This window comes from Centruroides vittatus, unplaced genomic scaffold (genome assembly GCF_030686945.1).
Source record: "Centruroides vittatus isolate TY-2023 unplaced genomic scaffold, ASM3068694v2 contig_875, whole genome shotgun sequence".
In the NCBI taxonomy this organism is placed as follows: domain Eukaryota; kingdom Metazoa; phylum Arthropoda; class Arachnida; order Scorpiones; family Buthidae; genus Centruroides; species Centruroides vittatus.
Window position 1 is genome coordinate 2,205,294 of NW_027122567.1, and position 17,393 is coordinate 2,222,686.

Sequence of the window (17,393 nt, forward strand, 5' to 3'; positions counted from 1 at the left end):
TCAATCAACCAAGATGTTTTATCATCAGATATGTAAAACATATGAAGTATAAATTTAATCTGATCAATAAGTCTTTAATTTGATATAAGTTTATAATTTTATTGAATCTTGTAAAAATACCTTAGCTAATTTACATTTAATTTATAGAATTACTTGCCCTGAACAGATATCATTTGCCATCATGGCATATATGGCAATCACAGGTAATGATGTCTTGTTACGTGAAATTCTACCAAAAAAAAATAGTTTAAAGAAGATATATAAAATTTATTCTAATAAAAACACTTTTTATTGTGTTGTTATATATTCTAGGGAAGTAAGTAGATAATTTTATCATTGATGTCTAAACAATTACTTATTTAATCATTTTTTTTAGAGTTAAATTAATACTTGATATTAGGCCTGAAAGTTCCTTCATTTAAAATTTTGGTCTTTTCTTACATTTTCAGAATAAATGTTCAAGAATATATAACCATTTAAAATGGGGAAAAAAGCCCAAAATATTTTGGATTGCACTTAAATGTTTTGGACTATTTTAAAAGAATTTTTGAGCTTAATATATTGAGTAGCACTATGGAAGTATAAACTTACTCTTTAATATATTTAATTGTCTCTTCACTGTCTGCACCTAATAATAATTTTATTATTAATAATAATTAATCACAATATTAATACAGCAGAAGTTTAATCTGGCACCCTATAATGCAGAATGTCAGGAAAACTGGCTAACTATGCAGAATGTCAGGAAAACTAACTAAGTAGTTAATAATCTGAAATTGTCTGATCATCATCCAGCATGCATGTTTTCTGTGAATCTGAATTTACATATATGTTAAGTTATACGAGTGCTAAGGTGGCTTTTCTTTTTTACTAGACTTATTATACCATCAATAAACAGGAGAACAAGCTGTTTATTGATGTTATAATAAGTCTAGCGAAAAAGAAAAGCCACCTTAGCACTCGTATAATTGAACACAAGACTAGACAAAAAGCATACTGCACAATGTATATTAAGATTTGTGGGTGGAAATGAGTTAAAGGTGGCTGTTGCTGTGCACACTACTACATATCAGTCATTTGTGGGATCAGCAATGATGTGATAAAGAGGAATAACTCATTACAACATCTTGTTTCTGTGGGTTTGAAATCTTCACTGATGCTTTTCTCTGCCTAATATATGTTTATGCTACAATCATTAAAGTTGGTGCAAACACCTTTTAGGAACAGACTTGTCTGCATGTCAATGTGTATGAAAGGAATTTCCTTCCAAACTGATGCCAGTTCTTTGGGAGTCTCTGCAGTTTCTCACAGGTTGTTCTCAAGTTGCTTACTAGCCATCAATCATTTAATAAAGTTGTAAATAGAATTGACAAGCTAATCCAACTTATATGCAACTTACTTCTGTCTCTAGATCAAATTTCCAGTACTATTATCTATTTATATAGACTTCAGCTTCTACTTGGTGGCAATTCAAGTATTTGTGCAATGTATATATCAATCATGCAAAGGGAATAGAAAGAAAACAGGAAAAGTGGCAAAGGCACAAAAACAGAATGTTCCATACATTTTCTCTTCATCCCATTAACTAGTGTAACAAAGAAAATGAAAATCATCAGATAACTGGAAAAAGATGTATATCAGCATAAAATTATGAATGAGTTTAGCATTTGGTTGCCAACAATCTGACGAAGTAGAAAGCCTGTTGTCATTTGTAGCCAAATGTGAAGCCCAGAAATTCCGTTTAAAGAGAAAAGTGTAAAATTTGTTAAGGTCAACAGTAAAGAAAACAAGTTGTATGAGTGTCGAATCAGTGACACCGGACTTTGATGTCGATGTCGATGCTTATAAAGAGTAATGGGAAAAACAAAATTTTAGATAAAGAAAATTCAAAATATTAACAATTTAAGATGCAGTTTAGAAAGCAAAACAAAACTAGAAAATTTTAGAATGAGCCTAGGTGTCATAGTCAACGATTGAATGCGATCAGAGTCTAAAAGACTGTGTCGGGTAAATCATCTCTAGCCAACCTTTCCCGCAACCTATACAGAGCTCCATTTACACTTGGAGACGGGTGTGAGACCAATTAGAAGGTGCAGAAGAAAAATCTGTCCAATTAGCAACAAGTCGATCTCTAAAAACTTATAGAAACTCCGACTTCAAGAAAAAAGAGCTTCCACTAGACTACCTGTTGTGATCGTTTACCTCTGTTAGTGGTGTTTCCGTTCATCTTTTGTGTGCTGTCTCTTCAGATTTTGAACTTTTTACTTGACGTTGCTATGGGGCCCCTCCGGCGTAGGACCAGACTGAAACCGAAAACAACTCCCAAAGACAACCTAAAGATCTGAACTTAATTAAGGACCATTGCTAGATTAATGTAAGCATTTTCGACAAAAATAAACGGTTTCTATGTCAAACGCTTGTTTTTATGCTTCCTCAAAACCACCACCCGCATACATATAAACTTTAGCCATCCCGATGGTTGGGAATAAGCCCCCCATTTCGGGGAACTTACATCAAATATGAAGCATCTAAGCTTTTGGAAGAAAGGATGCATCTAAGATAACCAAAAATGGCTGAATTAGATGTAGCTTTTTGTAAAAATGGTTTAATACAAAATGCAATGAAAGAGTAACAATTACTAGTCCAGTGGTGATTGAAAAATCAAAACACTTACACAAAAATAAATACTGCCGAGGTATGTTCTTTCTCTGATGGTTGATTTCAAAGATTCAAACTGACACAGCATTGAAAACTTGATATTTATGGAGAACAAAAGTTTCTGATCATATTGCTGCAGAAAAATATTGCAGTGTTTTGGATTTGGTAGAGGCAATGACTTATTTTCTTCCCAGATACACAATGCCAACAAAACTGGGATGTTGGAATTCTGTCTTTTTATCACTACCTTAGTTGGAAATGACAAGAAAGCTGGTAACAGATTAAGAACAGAACTAGTGTTTGTGCACTTAGAAACACTTCTTGCATGCATGAACTGAAAATTCTGGTTACAGAGAACTCCAAGAAGCTAAGAGCATTTAAAAACTTGACAAGCTTGCCAGTATACATATAAAGTAGTTGAGTGCTTTTGGATGACTTTTGTAATTGCCAAGAACTGGCTTTTTTCATGTTTGTGTTATGAAGCAGAATTTTGAAAAAGGAGGACTTCCCCAAGACAACAAGGTCATTCTTGTGGCTAAAAGTTGCAAAGCACATCCCATCACTTGCAGAAACATTGTTGTATCATCATCTGGCAGATATTGTCATTGATGGATTACTGAGTGAGTACCATTTTTAAATATACTATAGGGACTTTTATTTGAAAGTTGGTTACCTGTGATTGCAATATCATTGAATTTCAATCTGCATACAATGTTAAAAGTAGTGTATACTGCTTATGCTAAAGTGGAACAGTGCAAGTTGTGAAAAAGTCACAATAGAAACTTTAGCCCATAGTTATGCATTATGACAAGAAATTCTTCTATATCAAGCAAAGAGAGAAAGTGCACTTCTGAAATGTTTTCAAGAAAATCAAACTTAAAAATCCTGAGTATAGCTTATAATTAATATAGCAAGCAGACAGTTGAAAGAAAATTATAACAAGAGTAATAAAATCAGAAACTATAAAATACAATACAATCCCTAAGACAGCCATGAAATGGGTTCCCCTGGTGCCAAACAAAGACAAGGATGCACCAGGAATTCTTGGTGTAGAACTTTTCTTCAAGATTTGAAGATGCTTAATATGACATGTAGAAAGTTGGAGTCCTTGCCCACGAACGAAATGGATGGAAGATAATTGCTGCCCAATTGTTTCAGTCTTAAAAATAAACTCTAAATTAATTTTTAACAGATAATGATTCTGGAAGCAGATTTTCAAGGAAAAGAAGAAAAGTACATTTTTAACAGAAAATGAATGGACATTTACAATTATTTTATGTAAAAAAATTATTATTTTCAAAATAAAAGCTTATTCATTGATAGGCAAACAGCAATCTCACAAATATGATTAAGCTACATATAGTTCAATTGAATCATGTGGTCTTTGATGAAAGATTCTGTAAAACTTACTCATAAGTTTCTTGGAATTTAACTTTTTAATTTTCTTGAAAATGAGAAGCACACAATTTTGCCTTTTGCTGAATAAATATTACAGTATATACGTATGAGTGATTGTGAATGTTGATTTTGTGAAGTAGTGTTCATTGAAATGTTTTAGCAGGTATTTCAATCTTAGCACAATATAGTCACAGAGACCTTGCATAAACAAGTTGGATGCACGCAGCAGTGTGCACTATTACAAAATGCATAGCAATGTCTGCAATGTTCAGATTGTATATAACTTATCAAATTTTGCAAAAGTACAAAACCATCCAGTAATCTGACAGTTTCAATAATCCAGCACCACTGTGATTCTGTAGATGCCAGATTAACATACTTCTACTTTAATGTGAATATTTATGAAACAATACCATTGACAGCCAAATTTTGATAATCTCTATGATTACATAAATTGTGTTCCCTTAATCTGAAATACAAAGAATCTGTATATCCTTGGAGTGTAGGCCAAGAGAGATTCTTATAACCTGAAAATAAATAACAAGATGATTTTGTGTACTGGTTATTATGTTGTTTAAATAAAATGTTTACCTGTTGCAAATGATGTTTCAGGCCAGTCAAATTCATTTCCAAGAATGAATTCAAAGTGTGTAAAATATTTCTAAAATAAAATGAAAGTTTTATATATAGTATGAATAATCAGAAAAATTATCTAGGCTTACCCAAAAATTTATGGTTTTGAAGAAATGAGGAGAATTGTTTCTTACTATCAGTTTAATCCAAAAACAAAAATATTTTTACTTTAAAAATCATGAAATAATACTTGATTTAGATATTTTTGTTGGAAGATAATATCATTTCATAATTTCACACAATGAATTTGTTTCATTGCAAATAAATTCAACAGTATTAGCTTATATGTAACTTTGTTGTTTTACAAATTGTGATTTTGCAGCAATTTAACTACATTATATTTCAAAGGATTCGGTAGGTTGAGATGATAAATTTCCAGAAATGTTTAAACAGTAAATTTATATTATGAAATAACGCTTCTAGTCCACAACATAAATTGAGATTAAATTGATTAGCCCAATTAAGTATGGCTATAATGAATTCAATTTAAATAATTACAAAAATTTGTTTGATTATAGCTGTACTTATTTGGGCTAATCAATTTAAGTAAATTTATATTTATGTCTATTGTGTTTGTTGTTTAGGAAGGTTCTTGTTGGAGTTTAAGGAAGATAAAAACACTTTTTTTTAGCAAAAACTTTGAAATTTGAGAGGTATTTGAGTTGTATACCCCACATTTAAACTCATTTTATTTACAATGATATGGTATCTTCAAAATAAACTTTCTGTGAATTAATAAATTTGTTTTACTTATGGAACATTACAATATATTACCTGAATTTAGTTTTTCAAAGATGAATTATTGATATTTTGCATATCTGCTCAAGATGTAATTTTACAGAATTTTATAAAGAATTTATTTGTAAATTTAGAAATAATGTTTTTTGACCTTATATTGTGAAAGTCCATCTTCAATTTTTATCCTAAAATGCTTTTAGTTTTTGCTTCTACTACTATATAATATAATAATAATAACAATAACATTCTCTACAGATGTCATACCAGTGGCGTAGCGTGACTGTCAGCCGCCCGGGGCGGAAGAAAATTTCGCCGCCCCCTTATTTAGGTATCTCAATTTAAATGACTAAAATACACAGTAATTCTAAAGAACTTTTCAGCAAGAACAACCCATCAATATTGTGTATTGTACAGGTTCAAATTTTTACAAGATATTATTATTATTTATTGTGAAATTTCGCCGTCCCATAAAAGTGCCGCCCGGGGCGGGCCGCCCCTGCCGCCCCACTACGCTATGCCACTGTGTCATACCCCATACACTACATAAAAGCCTAGGAACATTACAACGAATAGAAACATACATCATATTGCAGAAGGCCACTATATTGAATACATGACATATTGTTAGGAAATTCCTGAATACAGACACACACTGACACTCTTATTTAATTTTTGGTGTGTTTTGGTTGCTGTAATGATGATGTTCTCCAAAGGAGTGGGATGTGCAAACGTCATAACATTGTCGCCCTTAGAAGAGTCTGACTGGCTGACCACATTTTTCATATGGAGAACAATAGGATCCCTAAGACAGCCATGAAATGGGTTCCCCTGGTGCCAAACGACCACGAGGATGCCCCAGGAATTCTTGGCATAGAACTTTTCTTCAAGATTTGAAGATGCTCAGTATGACATGTAGGAAGCTGAAGTTCTTGCCCATGATTGAAATCGATGGAAGATAATTGCTGCCCAGTATGCTACTACCATGATACTTAGCATTGGAAGAACTACTACTACTACGGTTGATTTGCCTTGAATCTGGTCCGGCATAGTACAACAGCAACCAGTGTCAACCAAGTATAATTCACTAAACCCAATGTAATAATAATAATAATAATTACATTTATAAGAAGCATAAATGGTAGAAGAGAACAATGGTCTAAGCAAAAAATATAAGTGAGCTCTTCCAATATCTACAAATAATGTTTTAAATATTTGACAATATAAAAAAGTTGAGATAGTTCATAATTTTTTAATAAAACCAATTCTACTAAACAATGTTATCTACACTCCTCAAAAGTGAAATTGCAACACCACGAAGGAATCTGCTTATCCATATAAACATTGCATGACCAATAGAGGTGACAAAGATATGGAAATGATTAAATTTGCATATGCATCAGCGCATTTGGTATTTTGTTTCGGACTATAAAGATCAGCAGCTGGCTCAGGCCATAAATGCTATCAGCAACGGTTTGTGACAGCCAAACTTTTGAAGAAGCATAGAAAATGCCTCAGAGACAACAACAAGCTGAATACAATCAATTAATGGCTGGGGAATGAGACTATATCTTGGAGCTGTGCAACCTTGGTTTGTTGATGCATGCACTTGTTATATATGTTGGGTACAACATGAGTACCAATCAGTGTTGTATGACAATGGACATAGGAACATCTCAGAACATACCAAAGAGGGACAGACTGTCAGATTTGATGAATGACCCATTGGAACCCATTCACCATGGTATGTGGCATCCAACACTGTCTGTTGTTGTGAACAGGTGCATTTGTGTCCACCATCCAAAACATTTAAATCAGGTTGCATGAAGTCGAGCTTTAAACAAGGCAACCAGCAATGGGGTTGCCATTATTTGCTTGACACAGGGCTGCATGCCTGGTGTGATGTCGTCGTCGTAACTGGACTACTGAATGGCATCAGATATTGTTTACAAATGAATCTGCATCTGCCTGTGGAGAATTGATGGGTGTAGTGGTATCCTGGGAAATGCTACATGCCTATCCTTTTCACTGAGCATCACACTGGTCCCACACCAAGCATCGTGTTCAATCAGCAGACAGTCATCGTGCGCATTTCTGGTAGTCTGACAGCAAACCAGTACATCATATGAATTGTGGGGTCTGTGGTTCATCCACTGGTTCAGGCTGCACCTGACAGTGTTCCAGCAAGATAATGCCAGACTACACATCACACAGCAAACTCTCACCAGCCTGAATGGAATTCACATCCTTCCCTGGCTAGTAACCTTCCTGGATCTCCCCATCATGTGGGAGAGAGATCCAGTGGGACCTTGTCCAACATGAGGTGCACCAGGAACCATCACCACTTTGTAGACGACATGAGCAATGCAGTGGATGCAGCTTGGCAAGGGATACCTCAGGCAATCATTAACTGCCTCATTGATAGTATGCCTTGCCCTACAGCAACCTGTATAGCTGCTCTTGAGTGCCATATTCATTACTGAATAAACAGGTGTCTAAATTGTTATTTCAACAACCTGTTAGTGTTGTTTTGCCAAACTTATAACAACTTCAATATAACATGTAGTGATGATGTTCACTATGTACTTTAGTTATAATTTTAAATATGTACTTCTTGTCTTATGATTTGTGTTTCATTGATTTAATAATTTATTTTTTGAAGTTTTGGATAGTAAATATGTATTTAATAATCTGAAATGTACACAAAATTTTATTTTAATGATTGTAAAACAACTGAAGAGGGATGATATGAGTCCAAAATGCATTTTATTACGGGTACTTAAAAAGAATAAAAGAAGAGTGTTATAATATATCAAAGTTGTTGTGATAAGTTTGGCAAAACAGCACTAACAGATAGGTTGCTGAAATAACACTTTAGTACAATTTACCAAAGAAGAAGCTAAATGAAGGAAACGGGTGTCTGAAAGAGTTGATTAAAAGAGCATATCTTCGTATGCTCTTTTAATCTAGCCTATATCAGTCTTGCAATGTGCATGTGGCTATGAACATTCCTTTGTTGGTATTGCTATTTCACTTTGAGGTGTGTATGACAAAAATTAACAAATTATGGCATCACATTGTATTGGGTTGTTCGGAAAGTTCGTAGCGATTTTTAAGAGAAATAAAAGAAATTGTTTTAAAACTAAAAATATACTTTTATTCCATTATGTATGCACCATTGTTTTTAATGACGTGTTGCCATCTATGGGGCACCTTCATGATACCCTCTTCGTAGAACTTTCCAGTTTTTCCTGCAAAAAACTGATCTACGTGGTTTTTGCAAGCTTCCAAAGTATCAAAGTTTTTATCATGAAGGGAATTTTGTAGAGAACGGAACAAATGGTAGTCCGACGGGGCAAGTTCGGGTGAGTAAGGGGGGTGGGGTAAAACATCCCAGCCTAGTTCCAATAATTTTTGGCGTGTTCATAAAGACGTGTGAGGTCTGGCATTATCTTGGTGAAACACAATGCCTTTTCTATTGGCCAGTTCCGGACGTTTTTCTTTAATTGCCATGTTCAGCTTATCCAATTGGGAACAATACTTATCAGAATCAATTGTTTGATTCTGTGGAAGCAGCTCATAGTACAGGATTCCTTTCCTGTTAGTACAGGTGTTATGTTCATGATGAGAGTGAAGACGGTCGTTACCCGTCTTCACTCTCATCATGAACATAACACCTGCACTCCAAATGTAAGTTTTGTATTTAAATAATATAAAATGTATAACTGTATATAAATATATATATTTTGTAACAATTGTATTAAATCACAAATTTGTTTATATTGTATTAAATCACAAATATTTTGTTTGTAGTAACTGTAACACTCCTGTTAAAAATACAGAAAAAAATTTATAAATTGTACCAACTCATAATAACGCATCAATTTTATAATATGTAAGTTTCTATGTTTATTATTTTCCAATTTCCGTGATCATAAATACTGTCGGAAACCTCATCATTTTTTGTAATTTCCTTAACAGCACTGAAGAGGGGTTGGGAGATAAACCAACCCGAAATGCATATGGATTAATAAACTAAGTTTCCCTAACCGTTTGCTGTTGAACCTGTCCGTCTACCAATCTCATTACTTGGTTTACAAAGACAATTCACACTAGAATATTACTTTCTGTTCATTAAACAGAATAATGCTTGATCACACGACACAAATAATAACGCAGTGAAAATTAAGAGTTTAATGAGACTGGCAGGAAAGGAAATTTGTTAATAATTCTCTAAATTTTAATTTTAATTTTTCAAAATAGAAAAAATATTTAAAAACAATAAGGAAGTTAAAAATCATAACTGGATCAAAGTCTGGAAAAATATTTTTGTAAGATGACACGTAAGTGCTCAGATTAAAGAAAAAAGATTATTAGTGGATATTATTTTTTGAAAAATTATAGAAGCTTTGAATGTTAATTGTTTCTATTTTACTTTAAAAATGCATACATTTTCTGGATACTTCATTGTAACAGATGCATATTATTTTTTTAAATTTTAATGAGAAAGTCTAGATAATTTTTCTTTGGGATTTATAATGTATATAAAATTTAATAAAATTTAATTTACTTTTAAAAATTCTTTAGCAGTAAACCATTGCGAAGGAATGTGTAGATGAGCACCGACTGAATCTCCTATATATACGAGACCACGTGGATTTGTTCCTTCACAAAGCTCTTTTTCGTATGGTTCACCTGTAATTTTATTTGTACCCTGCAATGACAAATCTTAAGTTATAGAGAACTAAATTATAATTTATGAGTAGTTTTTATATCACTGAAAGCTTTTTAAAACTATTAATAGAGTAAAATGGTATTTAAAATATATTTTAATTAAGAAATAATTAAAACACTACAGAACCATTCTAAAGATTATAATATGTGATAGTAGTGATTAGGATGAAACTACTATAATTAATTGGAAAAATTAATTGTTTTTAACTGATTTGTGTGTATAAAAGAATAAATTTTAAGTTGAATGAGTTTTTTATGACAAGCTTGAACTTTGAACTGGGAAATATATTGTTACTCACCCATATTCCATTACAGTTTGAATCAATATCTCTATCATAATCGGCAGGTCTAAGAGGAAGCACAATTGATAAAACACTGATAAATTAACTAACACTATTAAATGTAAGTGTTAATTATGAATTATGAAAGTTGGTTACCTGAGACCTGGGTGAATATGTTTAATCAAGTCATTGCAGTCTTTTCCTCGCCAAGAACTACCTCTCCAATCCTAACGTAATTATTAAATTATTCAATTTTGAAAGTAACAAAATAAACTCTAAAGTATAGAAGTTACAAAGTTTATGTATCAAATTTTTTAGAGATATTTTAAAAATTTATACATATAATAATTTACCTGAACAGTACTGTAACTATCACCATCCAGATCTATCAGTGGTTTGGCTTGATTTAAAAATCTATTATAAAATATAATTTTTAAAAGACAAATTTTAGTTTTAACGAAAAAATGAATTTTATTATTACCTGTCAATCATATCACACATAAACTGTAACACTTCATGATCACAAAATGAATTTTCATTTTTAAAATTTAACTACACGCAAAAAAGTACATTCAAATTAATTAATTAATAAATGATGATTAAAATGTGAAAATTTTTTAAACCTGTAAAATATTTTGCAAAGTTCTAGAAGCTTGTTGAGACTTCATAATAGCTGGATACATCCCTTCCTATAAATGTTTTATTTGTTAAATTCAAAATATTAAAAAAGTAAGAAAAACAAGTTATAGAAACTAACTTTAGGTATAGGAAAAAGATGGCAAAATTCTTCACCCTTATCAACATGACACATGCCCACACTGTAACAAATTACATCTGAAGATTCTTTCCTCACCATTCTAAAGTTTTGAATTAAAAAGTGTTTCAAAATATGGTTTAATAATTTTTAAAAAGTAAGTTTGCAAGAATTGGCATTGCAAGTCATATAAAAACAATGTAAAAGGAAAATGAAAATCTAAGTCTAGTCTAATAAATAATTACTTGTTGTGACATTGCCACAATGCTGGGTTGCAATTTTTGATAATTTTACTTTAAAAATCGTGACTTTTGGCCTCTAAGTTTTCCGCATCTAGTCTCAATTTTCATCTAACTTTGCTCTTGAGATCAAAGAAAATCAATGGACAACTGGGAATCTATAGGTCTGCAATTTGAAAATAGCAACTCAATGAGGTCTATATTCATTATATTTCTTCAGAAACAATTTGATCAGAAATAAATTTTTAATTAAAAAAAAAACTTTAAAAAGCATATACCTATTATAAATCATGACTTTTTTACAAAGTAAAAAAAGTGCGTCTCAAATAATTATCAACATAGTACTTTTTAAATCTTAAAACAACATATCTTATCTTATCATGGTTAAAAAAACAATGTTGTTTTTAACCTTGTTACATGAATTAAATGATACAAAGTTGTATCTTGCATATGCATTGTTTTAAATTGGCAGGAAATTTTACCATTCCAAGAAATAAGTGAATTGTAGATAAAAAATGAGAATTAGTTACCAATAAACTTGCCATTTAAATTAATTAGTTTAAATATCAGATCTTTCATACATTTAACTCCTACAAAAATTCTTGAAAATTTATGTTCCAAGCATCATGAATTGCAGTCTTCGGGTCTGTAACATTAGAAAATTGTCAACCATCCTTATATATCTATCTAATAATGATCCCCACAAATTTTGGCCAATCCAAAAGTTGGATATTTTTCCTGGAAAATCTCTCCTTGGATGACAGAGACATCAAAGGAGGAGGTCTGAAGCATTATCCTGTTGAAATATGTAATTCCTAGCACAAATTTTGGTGGCATGGTGACAAATTGATTTGCAGCATATTCTGATAGTCAACAGAGTTCAACCTATTACAGTGAAACCTCGCTTAACGAGCAAATCATTTTTTTTTTAAATAGCTCGCTTAAAGAGCGAAGTTTTGCATAACGAATGATGAGAGAGGAAGTCCCGGATTGTGTGCATGCTCCATTATGCTGCTATCTGTGTTTTTTTTTTTTTTTTTTTGTTTTTCTGCAAATCGAATTTGCATACCAGGTTGGTTCGTTCATTCCGTGCTAGAAGAAAAGATAATGATGATTCACGCTCCTTAACAATATATATTGTATAATTTTCTTTGAATAAACATTATACGTAAAATACCATATTTACTCGCGTATAAGATGATCTCGCATATAGGACGAGGTGTGACTTTAAAGATCAAAATACCTTCTTCTTCTTCTCCTCCTCCTGGTTCATATGGAGATTACGGCCTTGATTCGCCTTTTCTCCGATAGACCCAAAAAAGATCAAAATAAAAAAAAAATTAGATTTATTAGTACAATTCTATAAATTAAAAATCTTCAAGGGTTATTATTGAAGACAACCGTCGTTTTTTTTAATCTGTAACCGCATGTTATCAGAGGCGAAAACTAAGGATTACAAATGTTAGTTTTTCTTATACAATGCATTTCGGGTGCAACATTTTGTTACACTTGCACCCCTCTTCAGGTGATACATATCTACAATAGTTAAACATACTTATTGTCACAAAAACTATTACAAAATTACATTATTCAAATGATTTATATTATAACTAACCTTTTTTGCTAAAATATACAGCGCTCCCCTATATCGATGTCCCACCCTCGAGGCACCGTTCTAACAGTCTTGTCTGTTTACGTGCTATCTGGTCCTTATCATTTATATAAAATATATACCAAATATATAAAAAAACCGCACCATAAATAAATAAATAAATAAATATATATATATTTGTTACTTATACAATTCTAACTTTATTTCGTTTAGTCACAAATAAATTATCATCAAATGCACGTATTAAGGCAAACAACTGTGTTTTCTTGATGCTATCACCTTTTGTCTACTCGGACTCGTCTTCCGAGGCTTCGTTACAATTCTACTCTTTTACACTATCGCTTACTCCACAAAGTATCGTCCTCTGATCTGTCGAGTGAATTTAAAATGCAGTATTTCCTGAATGACTGCTATCAGCTTTTGAAGAATGCTTTTCCACGCACCTGATACCCATGTAGCAAAACCAAAAGATTATAATGCACGTGACAGGAAAAAGTTTCTTTTTAATGATTCAGAATGTACAGTACAAACATTCATTAAAAATACCAATTTAACAAATATGAAATAACTACATTTATAATCATTGCTAAGTGACAAGCTATTTTCGGATCATCTCTTTAAAAGCGACATTCACCTTGACCTCGATAGCACCCTGCTATATACGGCATGAACTATACACTTTTCACAAAAATTGCAAAAACGCAAAGGATCGCGCGTACAGGACGACCTCGGTTTTTGAAGCGATGAAAAATGAATAAAAACCTCGTCTTATACGCAAGTAAATACGGAATTTGAGTATTTTTTGGCATGGAACGCATTATCGTATTTTACATTAATTTCTATGGGAAAAATTGTTTCGCTTAACGAGTGTTTCGCATTATGAGTAAGGTTCTAGAATTGTGCTCGTTAAGCATATTATTTGCCATAGGTTCCACTGTATTTACTTGTGCTAAAAGTGTTTTACCCTTTAATCCAAAACCTCTCCAAACCATTACTAATCCTCCACTTTGCATCCTTTTGCTGCAGTAGTGTTCTTCCTTCTGTAGATCCTGCCGTTAAAATTTAAAACCATCTGGTTTGTCTAAATTAAACTTCTTTTCCCCACTAAAAATAACTTTGGTATATTACTTTCCCAAATAATATGATTTCTTGGCCCAGGTGAGGTTAGCCTCTTTGTGGTGTGATTTAAGATAAGGTCTTCTCTTCACTCATTTGAATTTAGCTTTTCCAGATTTCAACAAAGTGCGATTAATAATTGTTTTTGAAACACAATCTTGCAAATGTTCTGTTATTTGCCTCACAGAACACTGTTTTTTTTAATTGCCAATTGAAATATATGCCTTTGTTGTTCAGCAGTCACATTTTTTCTCAAGAATTTGATTTTCTTGTTGAACCTCCTTTCTGCAGCAAAATTTTGCTTATTGTTGACTTAACTCTATTTAATCTTCGAGCTATTTTACTTTGGGAAATGTTTTCAACTGTCTAGGCCTCAATTTTGTCTTTTTCATAATCACTTAAATCATATTTTTACCCATAGTAACTACTTTCCAATACTTGAAATGTGTCAAATATTTCCATACACTTACACAGAAACGATATAAATATGAAAATTAAATTGATGTGCATATATTTTCCTAGAAAGTATTGTTAACAAATAGTTGATAATGTTTTTGGGACAGTAAAATTTCTTTCTGCTAATTTAATAAAAAATATGGAAGATGCAACTTTGTAGCATTTCATTCCATTAATAGACATAATTAAAAACAACATATGTTGAGACGTACCGCATACAAAAAGTACTTGTTGAGTTGAAATTTGAAAAATTGAAGACTTATAAATTCCCACTATTGTCTTCTGTCTTTCCTTAATCTCAAGAAAGGAGTTAGATAGCTGAAAAACAAAACCATATATGGTCTTGTTTTTCAGCTATCTAACCTTAGGTGCAGAATGTCCGCATTGGGCCGGAAATCACGTTATTTTTGATTCGAAAACTGCCCCTGAAAGGAGGACCCGCATGATCATTGCTAACAGGAAAAGTATGATGTACAGGGGCAGGACTACTAATTTGAGGCGGAGAGCATATATTTTTAAATTAAATTTTAAAAAATTTCAGCATTGTGACGATGCCACAATAAATAATTACTTGTTTAGTTTAATAATTTTTTATAAAAAGAAAATTCTTACTTGTCTATTATAATAGGACCCCATAAACGCACTATAATTCGACAGAATTTCTCATATGTAGTTGGAAAAACGTCACATATATTAGAAACGATATCACTTATATTTTTTGAATCTATTTCAGCAATTTGTTCCAATAATCCAACAACAATAGTACAAGCTAAAAAATTAAGTAATAAATTATTTTAAACATATGTATACATAATTTACTGGGTATTTACATAATCAGTTTTTGATATATTCATCTAATCTGTAGTAGTAATAAATATTTAAAGTGCTACATTGTAATCAATAAGAGTAGCCTAGTTCTGTTGATAAAACAATGATAAAATTGAAATTTTCATTAACATAAACGCTATAGATAATTGTTTAATCCATGATGTATCTTAAAGTTTATTAACTTTATATAGAAAGTATTGAAATAAATGGCGAAATATAGCCTGTAATTGGGTTTCCCAAGAGGAAGTAGTTATACTAAAAACTTTTCATGTGATTTAAAGGAAATATTTGGATGAATCATGATAACGAAAGAATCTGTGACGGAATTATATACAGGTCCCGAGTAGGTTTTTGAGTAAGATTTTTTCTATGTGTTTTTTCTATGTTTTCTATGTTTTTTCTATATATTGTATATATAGTAGACTAAATGTACAGTACTGTACATCGAAATACAATAGACTAACGTAAGTAAGAACTGAACGAGTATAAAAGATGTTAAGTTTGCGTTTTTCCGTATTTTTTAATCCTCAAACACGGAGTTAAACCCTCAAAAAATTCATGTATATAGCTTTGACTGTATATACAAATTGTTAAAACGGAATTCTGTAGCTACAGATAAAAAATAAATCTCTTAAATCACAGAAAATGAGCAATCAAAACATTTATTACCATATATAGGATACAGGCCTATGTATATTATAAAAATATAGACCTATATATAATTATTTAGGCTATATATAATATAATATAATATATATATTATATTATATAATAATATTATATATATAATATAATATAATATAATATTATATATATGAAAATTAATGAAGAACGGATGCAGTGCCACTATGGAATTGTGAATTTGAGGAATATATATATATATAAATATAAAGAAATTACCTGCACATTCTAATCCTCCATTAACTCCTCTCCTGAAATATGTTTTAGAAGCAGCAGCAAACCCCAACGAAAGTATAATAACAAAAAGATGTATAGCTTTCATTTTCACACACGTTTATCACACCCCGTTTATGTGTTTCCTACGCTTCGAGTCTTTTATATACTCTGCAATATCTAAACTTCCTATAAGTCATCAAACAAACTGATTATCTCTCAACTATTTTATCTTTGATTAAGATATTAGTTTCAATTTCTATTTTATCATGAAAGGTAAACATTTTGAATTCGAGTCATAAAATTTCGATAACGTATTTAATTATAAATTGTGTTTAATCTTTTTTCATGCGTGTAACTTATCGGTTTCTTTCGAAGAGCCATCACGTTGATCCGAATCGGTCGGAATAATGTCTCGTTTTTGCGGGTGTATGACCGGGATTGAATCGTTTTTATTGTTACTGTAAGTGCTTGCCATATAAAGATAGCAATTAAGTAATTCTGATACAAAGGAAGTTTTATAAAGGCATTTTTGTGAAAAACCACTTACAGAAGAATGTCATAATTCGTCAGATTTTAAATAGAATTTAAATAATTGAAACGTTAAATATATATTTACTCGATTAAAATTGAATTGGAACCGTATTATTAAAATATTTGTTGATTAACAAGGTGTTTTCGGGTGCGATAATCTCACGTAAATACATCCGAGATCGCTTTTATATCTATCTATTACATAACCAATACGTATTTTAAATGTGTTTACATACATATCAAGGACGGTCTTAATCTAATATTTAAGAGCCTTCCACCTCCACCAAATGATTGACAATAGATATTTTAAAGTTTTTTTATTGTGAGGAGAGTGCGAGGATTTAACTTAGCTTATGTATAAATTCGAAAACTATCAAGTTGTTTAATGTTGATTTACAATAACCAACAATGATTATTTCATTTCAAATTATTGTTTTTACGCAAACACTTTTATTTGTTGTTTTTTGGGGGGGGGTAACTGCCTCGAAGACACTAAAAATGCTTTTTTGCAAGTTCGTATT

The 17,393-nt window shown here is 31.5% G+C and overlaps 1 protein-coding gene across 2 annotated transcripts; it reads right to left on the bottom strand.

Annotated features, from left to right (window-relative positions):
- Window positions 1–126: 126 nt before the first annotated feature.
- On the bottom strand, window positions 127–16,458 carry LOC136983001 (acyloxyacyl hydrolase-like). Of its 2 annotated transcripts, XM_067279598.1 has the most exons (13): window positions 16,345–16,458; window positions 15,229–15,385; window positions 11,197–11,296; window positions 11,063–11,128; window positions 10,921–10,991; window positions 10,793–10,853; window positions 10,596–10,666; window positions 10,458–10,506; window positions 9,995–10,138; window positions 4,648–4,717; window positions 4,470–4,583; window positions 592–628; window positions 127–229 (listed from the first exon to the last, which is right to left on the bottom strand). In XM_067279598.1, exons 1-13 carry the CDS (start codon window positions 16,445–16,447, stop codon window positions 142–144), a joined length of 1,131 nt encoding a protein of 376 aa, XP_067135699.1. In that variant the 5' UTR covers window positions 16,448–16,458; the 3' UTR covers window positions 127–141. The 2 variants fall into 2 exon arrangements, with proteins under 2 accessions (XP_067135699.1, XP_067135700.1); XM_067279599.1 differs by lacking the exons at window positions 15,229–15,385; window positions 16,345–16,458 and adding an exon at window positions 14,009–14,136.
- Between the last annotated feature and the right edge of the window lie 935 nt (window positions 16,459–17,393).

What these genes read in the sequence shown, in the direction of transcription:
- LOC136983001 (XM_067279598.1), bottom strand. Translation starts at nt 16,447, where the DNA reads ATGAAAGCTATACATCTTTTTGTTATTATACTTTCGTTGGGGTTTGCT. An exon ending in ATCTTTTTCCTATACCTAAA is followed by an intron (nt 11,129 to 11,196) that starts GTTAGTTTCTAT and finishes AAACATTTATAG; the next exon opens with GAAGGGATGTATCCAGCTAT. An exon ending in ATAGTTACAGTACTGTTCAG is followed by an intron (nt 10,667 to 10,792) that starts GTAAATTATTAT and finishes TAATTACGTTAG; the next exon opens with GATTGGAGAGGTAGTTCTTG.